The sequence below is a fragment of the Euwallacea similis genome, unplaced genomic scaffold (assembly GCF_039881205.1).
Source record: "Euwallacea similis isolate ESF13 unplaced genomic scaffold, ESF131.1 scaffold_68, whole genome shotgun sequence".
Classification (NCBI taxonomy): domain Eukaryota; kingdom Metazoa; phylum Arthropoda; class Insecta; order Coleoptera; family Curculionidae; genus Euwallacea; species Euwallacea similis.
Genome location: NW_027098693.1, coordinates 1,147 through 21,851, shown reverse-complemented (window position 1 = coordinate 21,851; position 20,705 = coordinate 1,147). Strand labels below are relative to the sequence as shown.

At 40.0% G+C, this 20,705-nt stretch overlaps 1 protein-coding gene across 1 annotated transcript; it reads right to left on the bottom strand.

The window, feature by feature from the left end:
- Positions 1–17,557: 17,557 nt before the first annotated feature.
- Positions 17,558–18,364, bottom strand: LOC136419079 (uncharacterized). The gene has a single exon (XM_066405253.1). The coding sequence runs from the start codon at positions 18,362–18,364 to the stop codon at positions 17,558–17,560; it is 807 nt and encodes a 268-aa protein (XP_066261350.1).
- Positions 18,365–20,705: the final 2,341 nt, after the last annotated feature.

Sequence of the window (20,705 nt, the reverse complement as noted above, 5' to 3'; positions counted from 1 at the left end):
TAAGCCAAATCGGCCGATTTCAGCAAATTCCTGGATCAAACGATCGTTTCTGACCGATTTCGCTCGTTTCTGCCTGTTTTAGTCATTTTGGCACGTTTTCATCAATTTGGTGCAATTTGAATCCAAAATAGACAGATTTGGCCGAAATAAGCCAAATCGGTCGATTTGAGCAAATTCAGAGATGAAACGATCGTTTCTGACCGATTTCGCTCGTTTCTGCTTGTTTTAGTCATTTTGGCACGTTTTCATCAATTTGGTTCTGTTTCCATCCAAAATAGACAGATTTGACCGAAATAAGCCAAATCGGCCGATTTGAGCAAATTCCTTGATGAAACGATCGTTTCTGACCGATTTCGCTCGTTTCTGCCTGTTTTAGTCATTTTGGCACGTTTTCATTAATTTGGTGCATTTTCAAGCCAAAATATACAGATTTGGCCGAAATAAGCCAAATCGGTCGATTTGAGCAAATTTCTGGATGAAACGATCGTTTCTGACCGATTTCGCTCGTTTCTGCCTGTTTTAGTCATTTTGGCACGTTTTCATCCATTTGGTTCTGTTTCCATCCAAAATAGACAGATTTGGCCGAAATAAGCCAAATCGGCCGATTTGAGCAAATTCCTAGATCAAACGATCGTTTCTGACCGACTTCGCTCGTTTCTGCCTGTTTTAGTCATTTTGGCACGTTTTCATTAATTTGGTGCATTTTCAAGCCAAAATATACAGATTTGGCCGAAATAAGCCAAATCGGTCGATTTGAGCAAATTTCTGGATGAAACGATCGTTTCTGACCGATTTCGCTCGTTTCTGCCTGTTTTAGTCATTTTGGCACGTTTTCATCCATTTGGTTCTGTTTCCATCCAAAATAGACAGATTTGGCCGAAATAAGCCAAATCGGCCGATTTGAGCAAATTCCTAGATCAAACGATCGTTTCTGACCGACTTCGCTCGTTTCTGCCTGTTTTAGTCATTTTGGCACGTTTTCATTAATTTGGTGCATTTTCAAGCCAAAATATACAGATTTGGCCGAAATAAGCCAAATCGGTCGATTTGAGCAAATTTCTGGATGAAACGATCGTTTCTGACCGATTTCGCTCGTTTCTGCCTGTTTTAGTCATTTTGGCACGTTTTCATCCATTTGGTTCTGTTTCCATCCAAAATAGACAGATTTGGCCGAAATAAGCCAAATCGGCCGATTTGAGCAAATTCCTAGATCAAACGATCGTTTCTGACCGACTTCGCTCGTTTCTGCCTGTTTTAGTCATTTTGGCACGTTTTCATCCATTTGGTTCTGTTTCCATCCAAAATAGACAGATTTGGCCGAAATAAGCCAAATAGGTCGATTTGAGCAAATTCAGAGATGAAACGATCGTTTCTGACCGATTTCGCTCGTTTCTTCCTGTTTTAGTCATTTTGGCACGTTTTCATCCATTTGGTTCTGTTTCCATCCAAAATAGACAGATTTGGCCGAAATAAGCCAAATAGGTCGATTTGAGCAAATTCAGAGATGAAACGATCGTTTCTGACCGATTTCGCTCGTTTCTGCCTGTTTTAGTCATTTTGGCACGTTTTCATTAATTTGGTGCATTTTCAAGCCAAAATATACAGATTTGGCCGAAATAAGCCAAATCGGTCGATTTGAGCAAATTTCTGGATGAAACGATCGTTTCTGACCGATTTCGCTCGTTTCTGCCTGTTTTAGTCATTTTGGCACGTTTTCATCCATTTGGTTCTGTTTCCATCCAAAATAGACAGATTTGGCCGAAATAAGCCAAATAGGTCGATTTGAGCAAATTCAGAGATGAAACGATCGTTTCTGACCGATTTCGCTCGTTTCTGCCTGTTTTAGTCATTTTGGCACGTTTTCATTAATTTGGTGCATTTTCAAGCCAAAATATACAGATTTGGCCGAAATAAGCCAAATCGGTCGATTTGAGCAAATTTCTGGATGAAACGATCGTTTCTGACCGATTTCGCTCGTTTCTGCCTGTTTTAGTCATTTTGGCACGTTTTCATCCATTTGGTTCTGTTTCCATCCAAAATAGACAGATTTGGCCGAAATAAGCCAAATCGGCCGATTTCAGCAAATTCCTGGATCAAACGATCGTTTCTGACCGATTTCGCTCGTTTCTGCCTGTTTTAGTCATTTTGGCACGTTTTCATCAATTTGGTGCAATTTGAATCCAAAATAGACAGATTTGGCCGAAATAAGCCAAATCGGTCGATTTGAGCAAATTCAGAGATGAAACGATCGTTTCTGACCGATTTCGCTCGTTTCTGCTTGTTTTAGTCATTTTGGCACGTTTTCATCAATTTGGTTCTGTTTCCATCCAAAATAGACAGATTTGACCGAAATAAGCCAAATCGGCCGATTTGAGCAAATTCCTTGATGAAACGATCGTTTCTGACCGATTTCGCTCGTTTCTGCCTGTTTTAGTCATTTTGGCACGTTTTCATTAATTTGGTGCATTTTCAAGCCAAAATATACAGATTTGGCCGAAATAAGCCAAATCGGTCGATTTGAGCAAATTTCTGGATGAAACGATCGTTTCTGACCGATTTCGCTCGTTTCTGCCTGTTTTAGTCATTTTGGCACGTTTTCATCCATTTGGTTCTGTTTCCATCCAAAATAGACAGATTTGGCCGAAATAAGCCAAATCGGCCGATTTGAGCAAATTCCTAGATCAAACGATCGTTTCTGACCGACTTCGCTCGTTTCTGCCTGTTTTAGTCATTTTGGCACGTTTTCATTAATTTGGTGCATTTTCAAGCCAAAATATACAGATTTGGCCGAAATAAGCCAAATCGGTCGATTTGAGCAAATTTCTGGATGAAACGATCGTTTCTGACCGATTTCGCTCGTTTCTGCCTGTTTTAGTCATTTTGGCACGTTTTCATCCATTTGGTTCTGTTTCCATCCAAAATAGACAGATTTGGCCGAAATAAGCCAAATCGGCCGATTTGAGCAAATTCCTAGATCAAACGATCGTTTCTGACCGACTTCGCTCGTTTCTGCCTGTTTTAGTCATTTTGGCACGTTTTCATTAATTTGGTGCATTTTCAAGCCAAAATATACAGATTTGGCCGAAATAAGCCAAATCGGTCGATTTGAGCAAATTTCTGGATGAAACGATCGTTTCTGACCGATTTCGCTCGTTTCTGCCTGTTTTAGTCATTTTGGCACGTTTTCATCCATTTGGTTCTGTTTCCATCCAAAATAGACAGATTTGGCCGAAATAAGCCAAATCGGCCGATTTGAGCAAATTCCTAGATCAAACGATCGTTTCTGACCGACTTCGCTCGTTTCTGCCTGTTTTAGTCATTTTGGCACGTTTTCATCCATTTGGTTCTGTTTCCATCCAAAATAGACAGATTTGGCCGAAATAAGCCAAATAGGTCGATTTGAGCAAATTCAGAGATGAAACGATCGTTTCTGACCGATTTCGCTCGTTTCTTCCTGTTTTAGTCATTTTGGCACGTTTTCATCCATTTGGTTCTGTTTCCATCCAAAATAGACAGATTTGGCCGAAATAAGCCAAATAGGTCGATTTGAGCAAATTCAGAGATGAAACGATCGTTTCTGACCGATTTCGCTCGTTTCTGCCTGTTTTAGTCATTTTGGCACGTTTTCATTAATTTGGTGCATTTTCAAGCCAAAATATACAGATTTGGCCGAAATAAGCCAAATCGGTCGATTTGAGCAAATTTCTGGATGAAACGATCGTTTCTGACCGATTTCGCTCGTTTCTGCCTGTTTTAGTCATTTTGGCACGTTTTCATCCATTTGGTTCTGTTTCCATCCAAAATAGACAGATTTGGCCGAAATAAGCCAAATCGGCCGATTTGAGCAAATTCCTAGATCAAACGATCGTTTCTGACCGACTTCGCTCGTTTCTGCCTGTTTTAGTCATTTTGGCACGTTTTCATCCATTTGGTTCTGTTTCCATCCAAAATAGACAGATTTGGCCGAAATAAGCCAAATAGGTCGATTTGAGCAAATTCAGAGATGAAACGATCGTTTCTGACCGATTTCGCTCGTTTCTTCCTGTTTTAGTCATTTTGGCACGTTTTCATCCATTTGGTTCTGTTTCCATCCAAAATAGACAGATTTGGCCGAAATAAGCCAAATAGGTCGATTTGAGCAAATTCAGAGATGAAACGATCGTTTCTGACCGATTTCGCTCGTTTCTTCCTGTTTTAGTCATTTTGGCACGTTTTCATCCATTTGGTTCTGTTTCCATCCAAAATAGACAGATTTGGCCGAAATAAGCCAAATCGGTCGATTTGAGCAAATTCAGAGATGAAACGATCGTTTCTGACCGATTTCGCTCGTTTCTGCTTGATTTAGTCATTTTGGCACGTTTTCATCAATTTGGTGCAATTTGAATCCAAAATAGACAGATTTGCCCGAAATAAGGCAAATCGGTCGATTTGAACAAATTCAGAGATGAAACGATCGTTTCTTACCGATTTCGCTCGTTTCTGCTTGTTTTATTCATTTTGGCACGTTTTCATCAATTTGGTGCAATTTGAATCCAAAATAGACAGATTTGGCCGAAATAAGCCAAATCGGCCGATTTGAGCAAATTCCTTGATGAAACAATCGTTTCTGACCGATTTCGCTCGTTTCTGCTTGTTTTAGTCATTTTGGCACGTTTTCATCCATTTGGTTCTGTTTCCATCCAAAATAGACAGATTTGGCCGACATAAGCCAAATCGGCCGATTTGAGCAAATTCCTGGATCAAACGATCGTTTCTGACCGATTTCGCTCGTTTCTGCCTGTTTTAGTCATTTTGGCACGTTTTCATCAATTTGGTGCAATTTGAATCCAAAATAGACAGATTTGGCCGAAATAAGCCAAATCGGTCGATTTGAGCAAATTCAGAGATGAAACGATCGTTTCTGACCGATTTCGCTCGTTTCTGCTTGTTTTAGTCATTTTGGCACGTTTTCATCAATTTGGTTCTGTTTCCATCCAAAATAGACAGATTTGACCGAAATAAGCCAAATCGGCCGATTTGAGTAAATTCCTTGATGAAACGATCGTTTCTGACCGATTTCGCTCGTTTCTGCCTGTTTTAGTCATTTTGGCACGTTTTCATCCATTTTGTTCTGTTTCCATCCAAAATAGACAGATTTGGCCGAAATAAGCCAAATCGGTCGATTTGAGCAAATTCAGAGATGAAACGATCGTTTCTTACCTATTTCGCTCGTTTCTGCTTGTTTTATTCATTTTGGCACGTTTTCATCAATTTGGTGCAATTTGAATCCAAAATAGACAGATTTGGCCGAAATAAGCCAAATCGGCCGATTTGAGCAAATTCAGAGATGAAACGATCGTTTCTGACCGATTTCGCTCGTTTCTGCTTGATTTAGTCATTTTGGCACGTTTTCATCAATTTGGTGCAATTTGAATCCAAAATATACAGATTTGGCTGAAATAAGCCAAATAGGTCGATTTGAGCAAATTCAGAGATGAAACGATCGTTTCTGACCGATTTCGCTCGTTTCTGCCTGTTTTAGTCATTTTGGCACGTTTTCATCCATTTGGTTCTGTTTCCATCCAAAATAGACAGATTTGGCCGAAATAAGCCAAATCGGTCGATTTGAGCAAATTCCTGGATCAAACGATCGTTTCTGACCTATTTCGCTCGTTTCTGCCTGTTTTAGTCATTTTGGCACGTTTTCATCCATTTGGTTCTGTTTCCATCCAAAATAGACAGATTTGACCGAAATAAGCCAAATCGGTCGATTTGAGCAAATTCAGAGATGAAACGATCGTTTCGACCGATTTCGCTCGTTTCTGCCAGTTACCATGTGGGATTCCACGACACAGGGAATAAATGCTGACACTGAATTATTTTATTATAAATAGAATAGCGAGGATGTACGCGGGCATTATTGTGGTCGAAGACAGTACGTAGTATTTACTTTAAGATATTTTTGTAAAATTTGTGAAATAAATATTTTTTAAAAACGTCTCCCGTCGTTGTGGAAATATAAGTGGCGCAGTCGTGACGGATAAGTTTTCGGGCTTGTTTTCGAATCGATCGATAACAAACTAACCGCGAACTTCCGAACCAAGAAGAAAGAAGAAGGAAAAGGAAGTTGAAGCAGTTCTGCAGACACCAGTACTCCTTGAGGACCAGACAAGCATCGCTGACCTAAGAGTCTACCTGACAGTAATGTGGGAGTTATCTTTTATTCGGTTGTCTAGGGTTTATGTATAATTGGGATAGGGTACAATACGAAGCTTAAATGGTAACTTAATTAGTAAAAACTCGCGTCACTTAGTTCGTCGTTCACTCCGGATATCAAAGAGAGCGATTCTCCTTGTCACAAATCTTAAATATTAAACCTGGGGGTAATAAACCAGTGTCGTACCTCGAGTAGAGGCCAGCGACCGTTACAACATCTGGCTGCTGCGAGCCAGCACCACGAACCATCCTTTGTTTGAGCCCTTAGCAACCATCCTCCGGCCCTTCTTCCTTGGTTCAAACAAAGAGATGTTCGCTTTTTGGGTTTTTTCCGTGACACAGATTCTAGGAGGTTACTGGGAGAACCCAGCAACAGCCGAGAATCACTCGAACTCAGGTACGATACGCATGGGCGTAACATCGAGGTACCTCACTTTTTAATCCCCCTCGGTTCCTCAACCCTAATTTAACTAATACTATCTAACAAATATTCGGACTTTCCCGTTGGTGTCTCGATTTGGTCAGACAGTAATAATTACATTTAGAAGAGTTAGAGCGATCTGACGAGCGGATCCTACATTCGGCCATTCTGACTAGCAATCCGCCTCGGATTCGCTATCATTATCGACCCATGGCTTCATGTATTCGGCACAGGTAGAGGTGCGTCCCGGTCCTTCGTGGGTGCCCACCTTAATGACCTCGTATCGCTCATTGGGCAGAACCTCGATGACCTCATAAGGACCAAGAAATTTCTTACACAGTTTCAGCCCGCCCCCGAACTGCGTTCTTTTTATGGCCACTAAATCCCTCCGTTTATACTTTGTCGCTTTCTTCCGCCTTAAATTATATTGCCTCCTGTTTTCTTCTTGCGCCTTCAAAATTTGCTTTTTGCTATCTTCACGTAGTCTTTCCCTTTTTGCGTCGAAATTCTTGATTATCTCCTTTTCCAGCATTTCCTTAATGCGAATCTCCTCATTATGCCTCATCCGGACACCAAACAATACCTCGAACGTTGTAGCATCGATACTCCTTTGCAGTGTGGAATTCAAAGCAGTTTGCACCTTATCTACTTTGTCATACCACCTACTAGGATTTTCCATGCTCAGTTTCGTAAGGACAGGGATAATCGTGCGATTAACCCGTTCCACTTGACCGTTCCCTCGAGGTACTCCGGTGGTGACAGTGACGTGTTGGATCCCCTCATGTTCACAATAATCGCTGAATTCCTTCGACGTGAACGCAGTACCTTTGTCTGTAATTATTCTTGACGGATTTCCAAAATTTTTCTGTTGCGTTCTTAATTTGTCGATGGTTTCCCGCGACGTCGTCGACTTGGTAGTGTACAGCCAAACGAATTTCGAGAAGTCATCTACTACGGCCAATATATGCTGGTAATTTTTATTTGTTGAAGGCAGAGGTCCTAAATGGTCAATATGGTAAGTGTATAGCGGTCCTTCGTCCTTGGGTATCGGGTGCAGCATTCCCTCTTTCTTTCCTTCTTTTCTGTTTCCCAGAATGCAGGCCACACAATTCTTAATAACAGTATGAATCTTTTCTTTCAACTTCGGTATATGGAATTCTCTTTTGACGATTTCCTCCACTTTTGCAATGCCAAAATGGCCTATTTCGTGCGTTTTCTTTATGACCTCGGACTGCATCGACTTCGGTACGACTATGAATTCCAACCCATTGTCGTATTTGTACAAAATACCGTTCTTTACTAAATAGCCTTGGTAATCTTCAGTGCTGGCAATTTTCTTGACAGCCTGGACGAACTCATCTCCTTCTTGCGCCGCTTTTAATCGCCGCAGAGTCCCTTCTTCGTCATTAATTTCAGTTAGAGTCATTACGGCTGGATATCGACTCAGAGCGTCCACATGGGCCATTCGACGGCCACTTCGGTGCTCTATAACGTATGAATATTCTTCCAACAGTAATGCCCATCGTGCTACTCTCGTAGTCAAGTCTTTCTTATCCATAGTCTTCTGGAAAGCGGAACAATCCGTGACTATCTTGAAATTACTGCCTAAGAGGTAGACTCTAAATTTCTTGACAGCTTGTATCACAGCCAGAACCTCCAGTTCGTAGCTGTGGTATCGTTCTTCAGCTGGTGTCGTTTTCTTACTCATATAATATACAGGGTGGAATTTATTGTCGTCGTTGGATTTCTGCATCAAGCAAGCGCCGTAACCATACTTACTTGCATCAGTATGTAATTGGGTTTCACCATCTTGCCTGTAAATATACAGGACTGGTTCACTAGTTAGTAATTCCTTCAACGTCTCATATGCCCGTCTTTGTTCATCGCCTAACACCAATTCCTTGTTGTTCCTCAACAGATCGCTTAAAGGTTTTGCGATTATGGCATATGAAGCGACGAATTTTCGGAAATACCCCGTCAAACCGAGAAAGGATTGGATCTGCTTGGGCGTTTTTGGTTCCGGAAATCTTCTGATCGCCAATGCCTTTTCCTCAGAGGGCTGTACTTTACCATCCTCGATGATATAGCCTAGGAATTCTACTCGTCTTCTTAAGAATTGGCATTTACTCTTCTTTATTTCCAGCCCATAGTCTCTCGCTACTTGTAAGACCATCGCCAGACGCTCTACCCCTTCCTCGAGAGTGCTACTCAAAATTATTACATCGTCCATATAATACAACACAATGTTCATAGAGGTTAACTCCCGAAAAATATGGCATATAAACCTCTGAAAAACTGCTGGGCTGTTACATAGGCCAAAAGGACATTTTAGGAATTCGAACTGTCCGTTATGAGTGACGAACGAGGTATATTTTCGACTGTCTTCGTCTACAGGAACGTGGAAAAATCCATTTCGCAGATCTATCGTGCTGAAGTATTTGGCTCCTTGCAACCTATCTAGCACGTCCTCAATCAATGGTAACGGAAAACGGTCCTTGACTATTTTCCTATTGATTCTGCGATAGTCGCAACAAAGTCTCATACTGCCATCTCGTTTCTTTACCAACACTATCGGACTTGCGAAATCAGAATAACTGGGTCTTATGATTTCTTCATCTAACCACTCCTGTACTTGTCTTTCTACCTCTACTCTCTCAACGGGTGAGAGTCTCCTTGGGTTCTGATATACTGGCTCTTCATCCCTCAGGACAATCTTCATCCTAATGTCGACATCCTTTACTTTCTCCGGCGAGTAATTTTCTATCAAGTCCTTAACTTTGTTTTTGCACTCTACATTCGGTATATGGTCAATTTGCGGGTTCTCTTGATCCAGACCGTCGGCAATCTTCATCTCCATCAAGAAATTTTCCTCCCTCCTCTTGTGTATGACCACGCCTCCTTCTGTGAAACTTACATCCGCCCATTTTAATAGGTCATTACCCACAATGGCCTTAAAGTTTGAGGCATTTGTTGGTATCACGTGGAACGTTAACAATATGTCTTCGTCGTTGATCCTTGCTTCCTTTTGGAAAAATCCTTTGGTCCTCTCTCTATTGGAACCTATTCCTTTTATAATTATCTCATTCCCCGTTAAAGGGATATGTCCTAGATAGTCATCGTAAGCATCGCTCCTTATCGCACTTATGTCGCTACCCGTATCTAACAGTGCGGTCAGTTGTACATTGTCGATTTGTACCTTAACGGCATTATTCGGTACGACTTCCATAAGGCGAACATTGGCACACGGGCTATTTTTACCTGCGTCGTTTGTCCTCGTTGGGCATTTGGTTGATATATGTCCAAAACTATTACAATTATAACATTTGACCCCTTTGGCTCTGTCTGGGCACGCGTTGGATTTATGTCCTTTGAGCCCGCAATTGAAACAATTGGTAGTTCTCCCCTTTCTATCGTGCTCTTCCTTCTTGATTTCCTTTTTCTCATACTTCTTCTCTGAGCTGAACGTCGGCCTTTTTGTTCTGATCTGCTCATACAATCTGACCTTATCCTTAAACTCAGCGAAGTTTTTCGCTCCATAAAGCACACATTTGCTTGATGGATCATCCTGTATCCCGTCAATAATGTATTGTATCACGACCTCGGCCTCTAACGTCGCTCGGCTTCCGATCTCACGCATGACCAATACATATTCCTGTACTGTCTCAGCAGGACTTTTCTTTCGAGACATTAGCAACTTATGAATCTGAGCACTGCTGACCTTCACTTCAAACTCAGCGGTAAGTCTTTTCTTAAGAGTAGTCCAGGATTTAATACCCTTTTCTGATTGCACATATAGTTTCGCTAAACCCGTCAACGACTTTTTCGCGAATATTAATTTCTGTAAGTCGTTCCATCGTGTGACCTCTGCTATTTCCTCAAAATCTCGGATCCACTTTTCTATCGGGTAATCATCCTTGCCATCAAATGGTCTAATGCTGTCTTCTACGTCACGAAAGGTTAACGCAAAAGGATTATTTTTTCTCGTCTTCGTTTTGGTACGGGCTTGTGGCTGAGCTAAATTTCCCTCGTCAATTTCGTCCTCCTGTCCGGATTCGTCGCTACTTTCCTGACCTCCGGCATCCTCATCTTCGGTCTCCCCGTCTTCTTGTCCCTCAGTAATATCGTCGTTGACTGACAAGTCATTCAGGAAAGAGCATACCCGATTCGCGATGTCCTCGTGTTGTCCCGAATAGTCCAAGTTTAGAATGTGACAGATCGCCATCAAATCGCTTAAGTTCAACTGATCTTCGGTCTCTGTTAATTTGGTCTGATATTCCCTTGATTCCTTGTCCAGGTTAAAACCAGGGAATTTCCTCACATTTTTTCTAGTTTGCCGACCTTGACCTTCTTTGCCGTAAACAGCAACATGCAGCGCTTGAACCGCCCTCAGTTTAGAATTTGTGATATTTTGCGCAATTTTTTCAATATCCCCCAAAGTAGTCATAATTGGGTATGGAATTGATACTAGGCCAATATTCCAAGAAAATAAAAAATGAGATACGATGCGTTTTGCTGTTTACGTAGAATCGACTTGAAAAGACCAGTCAATAGAAGAAATCGAGACACAATCGGGATTACAAAGCAATAAATCTACTAATACAGTAAAATTAGACTAACTTCTGTATCCTACCTTAACTGCTTTTATCTGTCGGTTGCGTACACCTTTTCCGCACTCCACTTCACTTCGCGGAATTAATCACTATTATCACCCTAATCTCGCACTGTTTCGTCGTTATCGCCGTCGTCGTCGTTACCCGTCTGGTATTAGTGATTTCGTCGTTATCACCGTCGCCGTTGCTCTCAATCCTGAAGTGCAGAGCTTGGTCGTCCTAACTCGTTTCCCAAATTTCGGCTGAGTCTTCTAAACTATTACCCCAAATCTCGTAAAAGTCTCCAAAATCGTTACCCCAAATCCCGGACAGGCCCCCAAAGTTGTGGGAGTTATCTTTTATTCGGTTGTCTAGGGTTTATGTATAATTGGGATAGGGTACAATACGAAGCTTAAATGGTAACTTAATTAGTAAAAACTCGCGTCACTTAGTTCGTCGTTCACTCCGGATATCAAAGAGAGCGATTCTCCTTGTCACAAATCTTAAATATTAAACCTGGGGGTAATAAACCAGTGTCGTACCTCGAGTAGAGGCCAGCGACCGTTACAACATCTGGCTGCTGCGAGCCAGCACCACGAACCATCCTTTGTTTGAGCCCTTAGCAACCATCCTCCGGCCCTTCTTCCTTGGTTCAAACAAAGAGATGTTCGCTTTTTGGGTTTTTTCCGTGACACAGATTCTAGAAGGTTACTGGGAGAACCCAGCAACAGCCGAGAATCACTCGAACTCAGGTACGATACGCATGGGCGTAACATCGAGGTACCTCACTTTTTAATCCCCCTCGGTTCCTCAACCCTAATTTAACTAATACTATCTAACAAATATTCGGACTTTCCCGTTGGTGTCTCGATTTGGTCAGACAGTAATAATTACATTTAGAAGAGTTAGAGCGATCTGACGAGCGGATCCTACAGTAATGTTCCTGAGAAGCATCGCTGTATTATTGTAAGTGCAATTGATAAGTTGATGTCTAGTGTGGATCAATTATTGGATCAATTAGAAACCCTTAATCTTAAGGAACCTTTAACTGACTTCGACCCCGATACTCCTAAAAAACCCAAATCACACTCTCCTAGTAATACTTTGCGTGTTAAAATGGCCGAATTCAAGGCAGAATATATAAAATGTATTCCAGAATTCGATGGCAATCCGAATGATTTAGGGAGGTATTTGGCAGTTTGTGATTCGGTTATTGACTCGTTTTATCTACCCCAACAACCCAATCATTTCCAAAACGTATACTTGTTGAATTGTATTATCGGGAAGCTGACCGGAAATGCAAAATTGGTTTTGGGTACGCAAAACGTAACCACATGGGCCGAATTAAAGCGAATTTTAAGTCGACATTTTGCAGACCAGAGAGACGAGGCATGTCTAAACAGAGATTTGGTCATGCTCCGTCAGCAAAATTCCGAGAGCCCAAACCAATTTTACGACCGAGTCCTTCACCTCTTGAATCTTTTATGCTCGTATGTCAATACACACGAAGCAACAGAGCACGCGAAAAATTTAAAGCGAAACTTATACAACGAATTAGCGTTGAAAACGTTTTTATCGGGACTCAAGGAGCCCCTGGGCACTACAATCAGATGTATGCGCCCTGCTGATCTCCCCACTGCTCTACAATTCGTGACCGAGGAATACAACATACATTATTTTCAGTCAAGCACAAGACCCCAAAATTCAACGAGACAATTTACCCCACCACAAAGGGCACATAATAATCAACAATTTAGAAAATCGTACTTTAACTCATTTAACCCTAACACAACCAGTAATTCATTTGGGACATTCCAAACATCCCCTTTCAGGCCGAACAGTTTTCAGAACCAACAATCACCCCCTTTCAGACCGAACAATTTTCAGAATCAACAATTTCCTCACAACCCCCAAAGTTTCGGGCAAGGAACCACTACAAATGTCTTCAGGCCTAACCAAAATAAACCTTTACCGAAACCAGTTCCTATGAGCGTATCGACACGTAATACCTCAAGAACATCTAGACCCCAATCAAATTTCAATCCCAGAAGCTTTAATAAATTTAGCCCTAATCAAACCCCAAACTTTACCGTGGAAGAATTGTATCATACCACGGAAGAATTTGATAATGCCGAGGACGTAATGGGAAGTTATACGCCGCAAAGAAATCCGAAACCCACATGGGAACATCCGTTGCAAAGCGACCGGTATTCGGAAAACGCAATGTCAGCAAATTCCTCAACAGAGGATGTGAACATAAATTTTCCCATGCCGTGCCTCGACAACAAAGAAACATAACGCCAGAAATAATTCAATTAAACAATGTTAGTACGAGTGAGTTATCTTACGTTACATTCCCTGAAAATAAAATGAAATTTTTAATTGATAGTGGATCGACGAAATCTTTTATTAATCCAGACTTAGCAAATAAATTTTTCAAAAAGCACATTAAGCTTGATCCGTTCATTGTGTCTACCATATTTCAGCAATCGGCTCATCAGTATAGTGCTGATATACCGACTTCAAAATTATTCAATTTACCAACAGAAACTCACATGAAATTCTACCTTTTTAAGTTTCACAATGTATTTGATGGGTTAATCGGAATCGATAACCTAAAAAATTTACAAGCGAAAATCGATTATGGTCATGGGTATTTAATAACACCTTACGCTAAAATACCGCTGAACTTTTACAAGACAAAAAATCAAATAAACAACGTAACAATAAGTCCTCGTACTGAACAGGTTATTAGGTTAAGAACTAGTATTAAGCAGGGTAGCGTAGTTATTCCATATCAAAAATTAAATAACTGCGAAATTCCCAACTCCATATTAATGGCTAGGAATGGTGAAGCACTTGTCCTTGTGTGGTTAAAAGATGTTGATGATCGCGAATGTTGTAAGGAACTCTTTTATTTTAATCTTGACAACTACTTAAATAAACTAATTTGACAAAAAGTAACTATTCACAAAATACTCTAAAAAATAATAATAATTGGTGGTTTGCCAGACCTACCTATGACAACAACCAGATTATAATACACCTATAATGAACTAATTATTAATAACGTAAAACAGGTACTAACAATTAGCACCTGAACTAAATTACGTGCACCACAATACTCCCCCCCCAATAACGGAGGTATAATGTTAAGGGTATTAATCGTTACAATATAAAAATATAATTTAATTATGATTAATAATTTATACATTAGCAAAACGTACGGTTTTATCTTTCTTCTTTGTATGGTGATGGATGATTGGTTGGTTGATAAGAGAATCGAATTGATTATTAATTTTTGGATCTTGTGAGATTAAAAATGCAGGTTTTAACCTATCCATGGAAATATTCACTTCCTTATCTCTGACAACAATTGTAAAATATTTGTCTTCACGTTTTTTAACAAGAAAGGGACCTTCATACGGAGGTTGAAGAGATCTCTTTATGGTATCATTCCGAAGAAAAACATGTGTACAAGTGTTTAATTCAGGAGTTATAAAAATTTTTCTGTTAGAATGATGAGTAGTTGGAACTGGTTGAAGAGATTGCATTTTTTGTTTGAGGGTTTGTATAAAAGAAGAAGGATGGTCAACGATATTGCTGTCTTGAAAAAATTCACCTGGTAGTCTTAACGTTGTACCGTACAACATTTCAGCAGGAGAAACTCCTATCTCTTCTCGTAAGGTAGAACGTAATCCGAGTAAGATAGTAGGTAAGATTTCTGTCCAGCGTTCAGTTGCATAAGCTTTGATAGCTGCTTTTAATGTTCGATGCCATCTCTCTACTTTGCCATTTGTATTCGGATGGTAAGGAGAAGAACGGGCACGTTTACAGCCTAAAATTTGGGTTAAGGATTGGAAAAGAGAGCTTTCGAATTGACGACCTTGATCTGTAAAAATTTTAATAGGGGTGCCAAAACGACAAATCCAATTGCTATAAAAGCAATTGGCAACGGTTTCTGATGATATATTGGTCATGGGATAAGCCTCTGCCCAACAAGAAAATCTATCAATAATTGTGAGACAATAAGTGAAACCGTTTGAGGGAGGTAAAGGACCTATTATATCAATGTGAATATCATGGAATCTGGAATCCGGAATTTGAATTTGTTTGAATGGGGTAACAGTGTGTTTATGAATTTTGGCTTTTTGACAGTTAATACAACAACGAGTCCATTCTCGGATATTTTTATTCATTGAAGGCCAAACAAAACGGGATGAAATAAGTTTTGTTGTACCTTTAATACCTGGATGAGAAAGATTATGAAATTTATTAAATATAGCTTGTCGAAAATGTTTCGGTATGAATGGGCGAATTCTAGAGTTACTATCGTCGCAGTAAATCAAATTTTGTGTATTAGGAACTTGAAATTGTTTTAAGGTAAGTGATGTAAGTTGAGGATTTCTAAAAATGTGTTGAAATTCTGGGTCTGTTGTTTGAGCTTTTGCTATTTCATCGTAATCTATGGAATTCGGAAAAGAAATGGTTTGAATTCTAGATAGAGTATCTGCTACAATGTTGTTTTTGCCACTTATGTGAAGTATGTTGGTTGAGAATTGTGAAATGAAATCTAAATGTCTCATTTGTTTAGGAGATGCTTTATCAGATTTTTGAATGAATGCATAAATGAGCGGTTTGTGGTCTGTGTAAATTGTGAAAGGTCTTCCTTCAAGAAAATGACGAAAATATTTGATTGCTGAATACAGTGCAAGTAATTCGCGATCGTAAGTACTGTAATTACATTGAGTTTTTGAAAATTTCTTGGAGAAGAAGCTTAAGGGTTTCCATGAGGAATTTACCATTTGTTCTACAACTGCTCCCATAGCAAAATCTGATGCATCCACTGTTAAAGAAAGTGGGGCTGATGAACTGGGGTGATTTAATGTAGCAGCGTTTGCTAAGTCGTGTTTACATTCATTGAAAGCATTCACAGTTTCGTCAGTCCACTTGATTGGTGTTTTGTCATTTTTCTTACAGTTTTTGTGTAAGTCATGAAGAACACTTTGATGATGTGCAGCGTGAGGTAAGCATTTACGATAAAAATTGAGCATTCCTAGAAAACGTCTGAGATCTGAAATTGATTTAGGAAGAGGATAGTTTGAAATGGTGGATACCTTTTCGGGAAGAGGAGAAGAACCTTTTTCAGAAACTTGGTATCCGAGAAATTGAACTTTATGTTCGCCAAAAACACATTTGTTTAGGTTTATTGTCAACCCATATTGGTGGAGACGTTCGAAAATTGTTTTGAGATGCTCTTTGTGCTGAGCTTCGTTTGTTGATGCAATTAGGATATCATCTATATAAGAAAAACAAAAATCCAAATCTCCAAGTACTTCATTGATGAAGCGTTGGAATGATTGTGCTGCGTTTTTCAATCCAAATTGCATCCTTGTAAATTCGAACAATCCAAAAGGTGTGATTATGGCTGTTTTTGGAATGGATTCCTCTTCAACTGGGATTTGATGATAAGCTCTGATGAGGTCAATCGTGGAAAAAATTGTTTTTCCTTCGAGAAAATAAGAAAAGTCATGTAAATTGGGGACTGGGTATTTGTCTACCACAGTAATTGAATTGAGTCTGCGATAGTCTCCAACCGGTCGCCAATCGGAAGAGTTTTTCTTGGGAACCATATGTAGAGGGCTGGCCCAAGGACTATTTGAAGGACGACAAATACCTAAGTTAATGAGGTGTTGAATTTCTTGTTTTGCCAATTTAAGCTTTTCTGCTGAAAGGCGTCTAGGTTTGGAAGAAATAGGAAAACCTTCTGTGAAAATAGTGTGAGAGGTGCTATGTTTTAGTGATAAGGGAGTAGATGAGAATTTTGTAATTTCTGGAAATTGAACCAAAATGTCAAAATATTTGCATGAAGAAGGAATTGCATGAACTGATGATGTAGAAAGACAAGAAATTTTACCATTGTTTGTCAGATTAGTTGTGCTGTCGATAATTCGTTTACTGCCCAAATCTAGTATTATGTTAAAATAGTGGAGAAAATCAATTCCAATAATCGCATGATTTGTTTGTGCCACAATAAAATTCCATGTAAACGTTCTTCGGAGACCTAAACTAACTGTAAGAGTCTTGGTTCCGAAGGTGGAAATACATGTGTTGTTGGCCGCAAATAAGGTGTATTGAGATTGATTTTGTTGTATTTGAAAAGATTTGGGTAACAACGAAACATCAGAACCAGTATCTATAAGGAAATGAATACCAGTTAAAGGGTCTTTGATAACTAACCTGTGACTAATTATATTAATGTTTTTTTGTCTATCTTCGTTGGTGTTCGTGGAGATCTTCACTTGGCAGTCCTTTGTACCCGCGCCGTCTGCTGCCCAGGACGACGCGATCGTTAGTTTTCCTTCTTGTAATCACAAGGAGACACACACTTGCGAGCTTTTTCTTGGTAATTTTGATGGTACCAGCACCATGAAGAATTTTGACGATCTCTGCTGGGTGAATTGCGTCGAAATTTAGAAGATCTTAATTTCGAATGGGATCTGATTTGCCTCTCTAATTTATCCAAACGTTTAGTGATGTGTTTGAATTCTTCTGAAGATGTATTTTTGTTGATTTCATTGGGACTGCTTGTGCATACCTCTGACTTGATTTGAGAAACTTGGGAAAACTCTATATCAGCAATTTTATCTGCTATATTCGCCACTTCTGATAATGGCAAGGAACATGCCGTTAAAATGGTCTGCATATTGTGAGGTAATCTCTGCATCCAAAGGGTTTTCAACATCTCTTCTTGAAGTGAAGAGCCTCCCAAACTGTTCATTTCGGATAGAAGTATGGAAGGTTTTTTGTCTCCAAGTTGAAGTTGCGAAAAAAGTTTCTTATACTTTTTTTCTTGTGATTCTACGAGGGCATCCAATACCTTTTGACGAAGGGTTTGGAACTTGTTGTTCATGGGAGGTTTAATAATTAGATCTCTAACACAAATCAAACTTTCTGTGTCCATAATTCCGATAGTAGTGTGGAATTTCAAGTCGTCTGAAGTCACTCCATTGATAAAAAATTGTGATTCCAATTGAGAAAACCACAATTCTGGATCTGTTCTACTAAATGGTGGAGCTTTAATGAAGATTCTAGCTTCTTGATCCATAGAGGGCTCGATGACGTTAGCTTCTGGCTGGATGGTTCTAGAACGTGGCATGATTGGATGAGATAGCTTGTGTTCTAGAGGGTTGATGCGTTGAGTTCGGAATCGGGGTCACCAATTGTCCTTGTGTGGTTAAAAGATGTTGATGATCGCGAATGTTGTAAGGAACTCTTTTATTTTAATCTTGACAACTACTTAAATAAACTAATTTGACAAAAAGTAACTATTCACAAAATACTCTAAAAAATAATAATAATTGGTGGTTTGCCAGACCTACCTATGACAACAACCAGATTATAATACACCTATAATGAACTAATTATTAATAACGTAAAACAGGTACTAACAATTAGCACCTGAACTAAATTACGTGCACCACACACTCACCACAATAATTAATAATACGTGTGATCCTATTACCTTGGATTTGTCGGAGCCGTTTGAGGTAGAGAAATATGAAGAGGAATATGAAGACTTACCCGAATTCGAGGTAAACAATTATAGTATAGGTTCAGAATCAAAACGGAAATTGGAATACTCTCAAATTCGAACTGAACATTTGAATGCCGAAGAAAAGGAAAAAATTTTAAAGTTATGCGACGAGTTTGCAGATATATTTTATCAAGAAGGTGAGCCACTGACGTTTACCAGTAAAATCAAGCACTCTATTAAAACCCTAGACGAACAGCCAGTGTACGCAAAGACGTACAGATACCCCTTTGTGCACAAACAGGAGGTAGAAAATCAAATCGGAAAAATGTTAGAACAAAATATTATAAGGCCCAGCAACTCGCCATGGTCGGCCCCAATTTGGGTGGTTCCGAAAAAACGAGATGCATCAGGCAAACAAAAATGGCGAGTCTGCGTCGATTTTAGAAAGCTGAATGAGAAAACAGTGGATGATAAGTACCCCCTTCCGAACATCACCGACCTGCTGGACAAGTTAGGGAAGTGCCAATACTTCAGCACTCTCGACCTGGCCAGTGGGTTCCATCAGATCGAGATGGAGGAGAGTGATGTTCAAAAAACAGCCTTCAGCACAGAACACGGGCACTTCGAGTACACAAGAATGCCGTTCGGGTTAAAGAATGCCCCTGCAACGTTCCAGCGAGTGATGGACAACATTCTAAGGGGCATCCAAAACGAAAAGTGTCTTGTGTACCTTGATGACATCATAATATTTTCTACCTCGCTGCAGGAACACTTAGAACGACTCAGGGCTGTATTTAAAAGGTTAAGAGAATCTAATTTTAAGATTCAGCTTGATAAGAGCGAATTCTTAAGAAAAGAAGTCGCATATTTGGGACATGTGGTGACCCGAGATGGGGTAAAACCGAACCCTGACAAAGTTAACGCAATAAAATTATACCCCATACCGACCACCACCAAACAAATAAAGGGATTCTTAGGACTTTTGGGGTACTACAGAAGGTTTATAAACAATTTTGCGAAGTTAACCAAACCTTTAACTAAATGCCTTAAAAAGGGAACGAAAATCGAACACAATAAGGAATTTATTGATTGCTTCGAGACGTGTAAGGATTTATTGACGAATGAACCCATTCTTCAATACCCGGACATGAATAAACCATTTAATTTGACCTGCGATGCGAGCAACGTAGCCCTCGGTGCCGTCCTATCGCAAGGGCCAATAGGTCAGGACCTTCCAGTGGCATATGCGTCAAGAACCCTGAATGATTCGGAACAAAGATATTCTACCATCGAGAAAGAGTGCCTATGCCTAGTATGGGCCACAAAATATTTTAGGCCGTATTTATTCGGCAGGAAATTCCGAATCATCACAGACCATAAACCGCTCCAATGGTTGTTCAATCTAAAGGATCCATCCTCAAAACTCCTCAGATGGCGAATTAAGTTAGAGGAGTACGATTATGAAATTATCTACAAAAAGGGAAAGTTAAATACAAACGCCGATGCATTAAGCCGAATCGAGCTGCATACAAAGGAAACAGATAATTTTTCAAGCTTAGTGGAATACATGGAAGAATTTAATAAGACGCTGCGAAACCGACATTCCGACGAAAACACAGGCCACCTGCAACAGGATAATCTGGATCGGATTTCAATGATAGCCCAACCTGACCTCGACCGACAGGAAGCTCAGGCGGTTGAACCAATAGACGTGGGAAATGCTGATGATGAGAATACTGCACATTCCAACGATGAACAACATCCTGTGGTCGGCATACCGATTCAGGAAACGGCAATAAATTACGGAGCGAATCAAATCATAATATCTCAAGTATTCCACTCGCCGGCAAAAACAAAGAAGGTGATATTATTTGGAAAGAAAAGAAGATTTATCTTACAACTATCTGAGAACAATTTCGAGTATGACCTGATGAAGTTTATCACGGAATACGTTGACCCCCAA